The 8,095-nt window shown below is 34.3% G+C and overlaps 1 protein-coding gene across 1 annotated transcript; it reads right to left on the reverse strand.

Moving 5' to 3' along the window:
* Nucleotides 1–653: 653 nt before the first annotated feature.
* Nucleotides 654–4,904, reverse strand: LOC133335037 (A-kinase anchor protein 1, mitochondrial). Its single transcript, XM_061543328.1, has 6 exons — nucleotides 4,763–4,904; nucleotides 4,188–4,705; nucleotides 3,600–4,082; nucleotides 1,950–2,340; nucleotides 1,753–1,886; nucleotides 654–827 (listed from the first exon to the last, which is right to left on the reverse strand). Exons 1-6 carry the CDS (start codon nucleotides 4,884–4,886, stop codon nucleotides 756–758), a joined length of 1,722 nt encoding a protein of 573 aa, XP_061399312.1. The 5' UTR covers nucleotides 4,887–4,904; the 3' UTR covers nucleotides 654–755.
* Nucleotides 4,905–8,095: the final 3,191 nt, after the last annotated feature.

Here is an 8,095-nt window from a genome sequence, read left to right on the forward strand (position 1 = left end):
ATTTAGGGTTTAAAAAAGAGCGGCTGACTGACTCTGACTGCATTAATATAACATTTTGTTGTTAGTTGTTGTTGTTCTGCAATGTGGCTACAACTACAGATGGCTTATTTGGGACAACAACATTCACATGTTTTTTGTTGCTTTGTTTTATTTATAAAAAGTGCTGAAATATTAGCATAAAATGTTTTTGTTGTTTAATTGTGAATGTGGTTGTGGGAGACTAAAGTCTTTGGGACGCCCAAATACCTCTAAATGGGTTTTAAGTTTTCTTAACAATAACCTCTCTTTTTAAGTAGCTCTAGGTTTGGGCTGTTTTTTTTTTTAGATTGCTCTTTTATCTCCAATTTTGTTTCTTTTTTTAATTTTTTAGTAACTCAGAGGAGATAGTGACAGAGCAAAATAAAAAATAAATATTTTCTTAAATGGTATTCTTTTTTTTGTTTTTCTGTATGGCTTTTACAATTCTTAAGTGCATTGTTTTTGTTTGCAGTAATAGTTACCATTAGAATATGTGTGTGTGAGTGTATTGTGTTGTTGTTTTTCTTGTTAAAATTGTGTTGTGTTGTTGTTGTTAAAACATTTTTGTTTTTCTTTGAGAACTTTTAGTTTCTGTTGTTGTGATCTGTTTCTGGTCTTTTGTTTTTATTGCTGTTCTTGTTGTTGTTGTAAGCGACAACAACGTCCAATTCAATGTTATTATTGTTGCTATCGGCGGCAGCCTCTGTTTCTATATGCTTTTCCTTAGCGGTATATAATCAGTCTCTTATGTCATCCACCCATTTTGCAAGATTTCTGGCAACAAGCTCCTTATTGATAAATATAACATTCTGTAAAAGGAAACAAATTTAAAAAATTATGGTATAAACAATAAAAAAATTAATAAATAATTTGCAAGTTCTACTAAATGTGGCCAGCCATAGTAAAATAGTTGTTTTTAATGCATTGCTTAAAGTTCAATTGTTGCCAATATTATTGAAGGAATTCAGACACAACAGTTTTCAGGGAAAAACACTTCTTGAGTCAGAGGGGAGAGAGGCAAAGAAAATTGTCAATCTTTCATCCCTCTTGAGACATGGGGGAGAGAGGCATAGAAAATTCTCCATCCTCCATCATCTTGCCATTCTCCTTCAACTCAGTTGTTCTTTTATGAAATTCCTTGTGTCGAACTCTCCTCTATTTAGAACCGATAGTTCCTTTCATTAATTTGTAAAGGTATCAGTAATCACCACAATATATTTTTTCATGGGTGTGTTTTTGTAAAGCTTCTTCTTCTTATTACAATCTTTGAAAATACAACATTATTTACTTCAACACAACACATATGTTTTTAAGCTGTGAAGAAGATAAACATTTTCAACATTTCGATATTTAAAAAAATCAATCATCACATTGCAAATACATTACAGCATGCAAGCTAGCACAAACCAACCAACCAATCATCACACATTTCGTCTTCACACACTTGTGTTCTTCTTCATCATCTTTTATCATCTTCATCTTCAGAAAGACTTCTAGTACGAGGACCCCTTTCTTTTTTGTCCATTTCGGATTTCTTATTTCGTTTTCTTTTTTATTTCGCAAAATAAGAAATCCACATATCCGTTTTTGGATATTCATTAACAATACATCACTATGCAAAATTCGAATTCTCATTTCATCACAGAGAAATTCTTTTCAATAAAATTTTGCATTTCAGTATTTCATTTATCAACTCTTTTTATAATGGACTATAAAAAAGAGCAGAATACTCACATTGGGGCCTAAGCATGCAAACAAGAAGATTTCTGGTATATTGTGTGAATTGTAACCAGCAATTTGTGCTTGCAATACAATGCCTTTGGTTAGTCTACAGAGAATATCAGCAGATTCTGGTGTCCAGGAGGAGTCTAAAGATGAAAAAAACACGTATTACAAATACATGAACAAAAAATAAAAATTCCATTACTCACCTATTGGCTCTATATTTGACAGTATACATTCGGTGGCTTGGAATGGTACTGTCATAAAATCTGAACGTATTTGTCGCAATTCACTTAAATGTACATTCATATAGCCACCGAAATCCAAAAACTTAACAACACAACGTTCTGGATCATCAATGTCACCATTGACAATTTGTACCCGATACCAAATGCCATTGACAGACATTACACACACCGCATTTAATTCAATGCCCGGCAAAAGGGGAGCCTCGCCAGTTGTATAGCTATCGTATAGGCATTTTTGTAAGACAACTAATGATGGATGGGTTGGATGTAGGGGCTGTTGTACAAATATATGGGCACCCGAAATAATAGCACTAACAACTACATCATTATTGATACCTTCAATTAGATTTAACTGTAAAGAAGAAGAAGAGAATTATAGAAATTATTAGAGGATTTTGAAAAAAATTTATAAAAAATTAAAAAATTAGATTAGATACAGAATGTAAGTTATTGTATAATTTTTGTAAAGTCAACGTAAAGCTGAAACCTTAAAAAAATCTCTGGAAGATTAATTGATAAATAGAGCGTTACTGTATTTTATTTCTAAATGGTGTCGGGAAGCTGTGAAAGCCGTAGGAGAAACTTCCTAGATGTGCTAGGGCCACTCACAGTCACCCAAAAGTCCCTCGCAATATCGTTGCGGATAGTTCCTGGAGAACTTCCGAATGAGTTTGAGGTTTCTCTTGATTAAAAGGAACACCTAGTCCGTTATAGAGTCTCTGTCCCGTCCGATATATCGGTTGCAGTCGTTAACCCCTCTCTTCTTGTCAGAGATCTCTTTGTCATTGTCATTGAACTTTTAGAGTTCCAGACTGAGGGTGCCAAGACAGCCTCTCACCAGCATCAGTCGAAACATCGCATACTTTATTTAATTTTTTTAAAGTGGGGGTGGGGTTATGAAAATTCGGCTCCATAGAGGATGATTTTGGTGAGGATTGGAGGTCGGCCATGACATAGCCTCTTACCATGGTAAGGACTCGGCGACTATGCCTGAATAAACTTGTTGAGGCGGACAGGTATCAACAAGGCTCCGTTTGATTACAGTTGTTGTTGTTGTAGCAGCCCTATTGCTTTTACACAATATACAAATACAGTCAAATACAGTCGGGACCCTGGCTGCAAACCGTAGAACACAGTTGGGCACGAGAGGTCGCATGACACCCCACCCCTTTGACCCAGACCCAAAGTCGGCCTATGAGAAAATTAATTAGAAACTTCGAGAGGGATTCCCAATGAAAACCCATAAATAGGATTCTAGAAAGACAACTATGACACAATATCATAATTAAGGAAATAACTAAGAATTAACTTCTGGCGGTCGGTCATGCTAAAACACACATCGTATTAACGACTTATCGGCGGCATTCAAAAGTCCCGAAAAAAATATTCTGACCCTATACCAACCAATTTCCGTCGTTATGCCCGTTTTCGACTGTATGACAATATTCTTCTTGATCTTTTATTGGAGATATGACCAAACCCAAGCTTAGCTACCACACCTAAAACAGTTCGATAGGAAGTGCGAATCAAGCAGCCCATTATATTCTATATATGCATATAAAATTATTATATATTTAAAATAAAACAAAAAATATATTTGCTTCTAATTACCTGAAGATTAAGCAGACTTTCATTTGATAGAGGAACTACAGATTGTGGAAGTGCAAAATGTATTCTTTGCATTGTTAATTTGGGATAACGCTTGGCCGGCAAACGTTGACGTATCATTGCCAAAGCAGCTTGTATTTCACTATCGGTGCCTTCGACGGCACACACACGCAATTTCCCGGGATACATTTTTTTGCGTAAAACTACTGTGGCATTTGTCTTCGATTTGATTTGATTGATAAAGGCGTGACGGCGACCATACAGGTAACCGACTAGACTATCTGGCAAAAAGAATTCATATGTAGTTTTAGCACGTGTCGCCTCGGACCGGGGTAAACTTGATCCTTTACCCGAGTCACCGGATTGTACACTACATAAGCTGAGGGAAGGACTGGCAGCATCAACATTACGTTTATCTGTGACATTTGTTGTGCCACAATTGTCATCGACGGTGCATTCGGTATCAGTTGGGGTGGTGGTGGCATTCTTTTTAACGTCAGTATTGGTTTGTTGTGGAACATTTTCAGAGGAGTTGGAAGAAAGGATTTTGTCGCCGCCACCAACAGCCGTTGTGTTGTCTTTTTTGTTTACAGTTTGTGATTCTGTTTCCTTGTTATCCTTGTTATTCTCATCTTCGGCTGCGCACTCTTTGGTATATTTACTTTCCAAAAATGAATTTTCTGGCGATATTTTGGGTGTAGTCGTGGCCATTATAACAACCGGTTTGTCCTTTTTAATATCAACATTACGCGAATAGAATGATGTGCGATTATTTATGGAATCGGGGAGATCAACGGGCGAGGAAAGATTTTCAAAATCTTCTTCGATGGAACGCAATAACTTGTGTTCGGCATCTTGTATTTTTGTTTTTAAAACTTCCGAATCCAATTGCTGTTGCGCCGTTTGTTTCACCGGTGATGGGCCACGACCGTTTTGTACAATTTTAATGGGTGCCGATTTGCCAAACATTCGATTTGCCGGATTTTCATCATCTGTTGGTATTGTTCCGTTTATGTTCATTGATTTTGTGGGTGTGGATGTGGGTTTACTGCTACTACTATTATTATTACATGCTGTTGTGGTCTTTGTGATTAGATCTTCGTGGACTTCTGCTGTCTGTTTTTGTAAGTCTTTATCGCCTGTTATTGACGACGCCGCCGCTGTGCCATTGCCTATCTTTTTCGTATCATTATCTAGACGATTTTTATTCCGACGCCGAAACCAGAATACGCCAAGAATAAATGCTACACCAGGCAGTGACAAATATAAAAGTGGGCGACCAGATACCATTTTCGCTGAATGTTGAAGAATCTAAAAGAAGAGAAAGAAAAAAACGACGGAATTAGTAACAGTGAAATTTGATGGGAACTGAGTTGAAAAAAATGGAGAGAAAAATTGAATATGGATCTTTTCCGACAATTTTTTGAAAGGCGATTGTCTAGACCACTGTGATCCTGCATGGTTAAACTGCAATCAATTCGAATTTAAAATTGGAATTTATTTTAAATAATTCTAAGGACGCTAAAAACAAATATCGGCATTGCTTAAAAAATATCCGAATCATGTGAAAGTCGAATGTTTAATGATAATCTCACACAAACGTAGGATGACAAACTATAGATAATGAAAAAAAGGAGTCGGATAATCCTCTTCAAACGCAGTCTTCTATCGGTCTTCATTACGTAATCTAGTAGGAGTTTTGCCGGCATAATGAAATATTTGCACGGGCCCAATATACATAGCATTCGGTCCACTAGGATATATAAAAAATGTTTCATCTTTCTCTCATATAAGCATATAGAAAGAACAGTGGGAAATATTACGAAATAACAAAATAAATATCCTCCATATCTAATAATAAAATTTTTGAGAATTTAAAATTTGTGACTTTCTAAAAATAGAAATAGATACTAAAAGAATGGACAATCATTTTGCTTAACTTCCTCATATTGTTACTTCTTGAATTTCATTTGCTTCCGCAAAATAAATAAGCCTATATGTTATCCAAAACAAAAAACAAATCATTTTATTTGGAATGAATCACAGCAAACCTCAATAGATTCGATTCTTGTGGTTGGTTATACATATAGTTATGCTTTTAGCCAAGAGGAAAACAATCACCTTCAATTCAATAAAAAAATAAAAAAAATAAAAATAAATAAAATAAAAAATTGAAAATCAAAACAAAAAAGATCACGTGCTTTGGGACAAATTAAAATACCAACAACAACAACTACACAGCATAGCAAATTTTTTTATAGTTCATCGACGATGTCGCGGAAAAAAACAAAATAGCAAAGAACCAACCAATCGTTCGTTCTTCACCCAGCAACATAGGTATTTGTAGATATTTGAAGAAGACGTGGTGAATATTTTTAACATATACCGCATAGACATTAGAGTAGAACGTTGAAAATAAACACAATTAAAAAACGGTTGGGAATGAGCATAAAATTTAAAGAGAACTTCGTTTAGACCAAAATACAGTAATTTAATGGGGTCTAGCAACATTGTGTGAATTTAAAAAAGGTGTAATTTTGAGTTACTTTGAGCATATTACGGCTGGTCGTAACATCAGGTTGTAATACCTATATTTTTAAGACAACACGTTCACGGTTCCTTCTGATAATTTTTTGTGGTTAATTGTGGTTTATTACGCCGATGAATCGTCACCAATCTCCAAAACCAAAACTACTAATGATGTCTGAATTTCTGTTGCTGAATTGTAGAACATGTTAGTTTAAATTATTTTTAAGTTTTGGAATAAAGTGCAAAGTAACGATCTGGCACAGAAAAATTAACAACGGTTTGAAGCAAACCAAGAATTACTGCCACATTTGAAACGAAAAGCAAACTAAAGAGCTGGCGTTTGATCCAGAAACAGCAGGATACAATTATGAAATTGGAGCTCGTGATCTCGACATTTGGTTTCAACAAAAATACCACACATCGCGCATCATTTAATGGAATTGCAGATAATTGGAAATTAATCTATAGATAATTCGACTCAACGGACGGAATATCCGCATTCAAAAAAATAAATGCCAAATCGAACAATATTCTGGTTTTTAAATTAATTTAGAAATTCAATTTAAAAAAAGCACTCCTATGTTTTAACACTATAAAATTAATTTTAAAAAATTCACGCCTATGCGTAGACTTTTGAAGTGTCTATGAAGTGTCGCTATGTTCCAGAATCTAAAAAATTGAAAAATTACAAAATCCAAGCCTACGAGTGGACACTTCAAAATTTCTCTATTCCAGAATTAAAAAACATTCAAAATCCAAGCCTACGAGTGGACACTTCAAAATTGCTCTGTTCCAGAATTAAAAAAAATTCAAAATCCATGCCTATGTTTGGCGTATAGAAAAAAATCCACGCCTATGTTTGGACCCTAGACCCTTCAAAATTGCTATGTTCCAGAATCTAAAAAATTCAAAAATTACAAAAGCCACGCCTATGTTTGGACCCTAGACCTTTCAAAATTGCTCTGTTCCAGAATCTAAAAAATTCAAAAATTACAAAAGCCACGCCTATGTTTGGACCCTAGACCCTTCAAAATTGCTCTGTTCCAGAATCTAAAAAATTCAAAAATTACAAAAGCCACGTCTATGTTTAATTTTAAAAAATTCATGCCTATGTGTGGACCCTATACCCTTACCCTTCAAAATTGCTCTGTTCCCGAATCTAAAAATACAAAAATTAAATTTTTTCGATTCGATTATAAATTCATACAAATATGTAGCATTTTGAGTATTGTTATGCCTTAATATAAAATTTTAATTTAATTAAAAACCAATAATTACTACCATACAATTTTTATTAAAATTCAGTACTACTCTAATCTTGAATTTAAATTTTAACATAAAAATACAATTCTTTAATTTCACAAAAACAACCTCTACGGCCCAATCTAATACACACACATTTTGGCTATTCAATTTACCTATAGGAAAATTACTTTCCTGTATCTGCCAACCCCATTAAATGAGGAGATTGTCTTTGAAAACCGAGAAAAAAAATCTACTTATTTTTTTATTTCAAATTCTTTGCCATAGAAACGCCAACATAAAAAATATACATTTCAACAACATAAGACACTGATATTTTTAGAAGCAACAACAATTTTTTCTTCGTAACAAGAGAGAAAAAATATAACAAAATTGTACGCAATTTTTTGTTAGAGTTACGCCAAATTTATTTTATTTTTTTTTTTTTTTTTTTTTTTTTTTTGTTAGGTAGCCACATTGAACACAAAACCACCTATTGATAACGATAATGTGTGATTGCAAGTATTTAGCATCTGATCTTTCTTATAAAACACAATGTGTTGGCGGTGCCGGCGGCGGTGGCGACAAAAAACATCTGTTGGGCCACAGAGCAGAAAACTGCTGATAACCCAAACCAACCAACGAAAAGCGTTATAAAACATTGAGTGCAAAGTGTTTTATAATTATGTATTGAAATTTGTGCACATCATAATTTCACTTACATTTGA

The sequence above is a fragment of the Musca vetustissima genome, unplaced genomic scaffold (genome assembly GCF_032173495.1).
Source record: "Musca vetustissima isolate MV318-11 ecotype Yass unplaced genomic scaffold, APGP_CSIRO_Mvet_v1 utg75893, whole genome shotgun sequence".
NCBI lineage: Eukaryota > Metazoa > Arthropoda > Insecta > Diptera > Muscidae > Musca > Musca vetustissima.

Excerpts from the sequence above, each read along its gene's own strand:
- LOC133335037 (XM_061543328.1), bottom strand. The coding sequence starts at position 4,886 with ATGGTATCTGGTCGCCCACTTTTATATTTGTCACTGCCTGGTGTAGCA. Across the intron at positions 2,341-3,599 it reads AAAGTCTGCTTAATCTTCAG|TTAAATCTAATTGAAGGTAT; the intron begins GTAATTAGAAGC and ends TCTTCTTTACAG. Across the intron at positions 1,887-1,949 it reads GTCAAATATAGAGCCAATAG|ACTCCTCCTGGACACCAGAA; the intron begins GTGAGTAATGGA and ends TTTCATCTTTAG.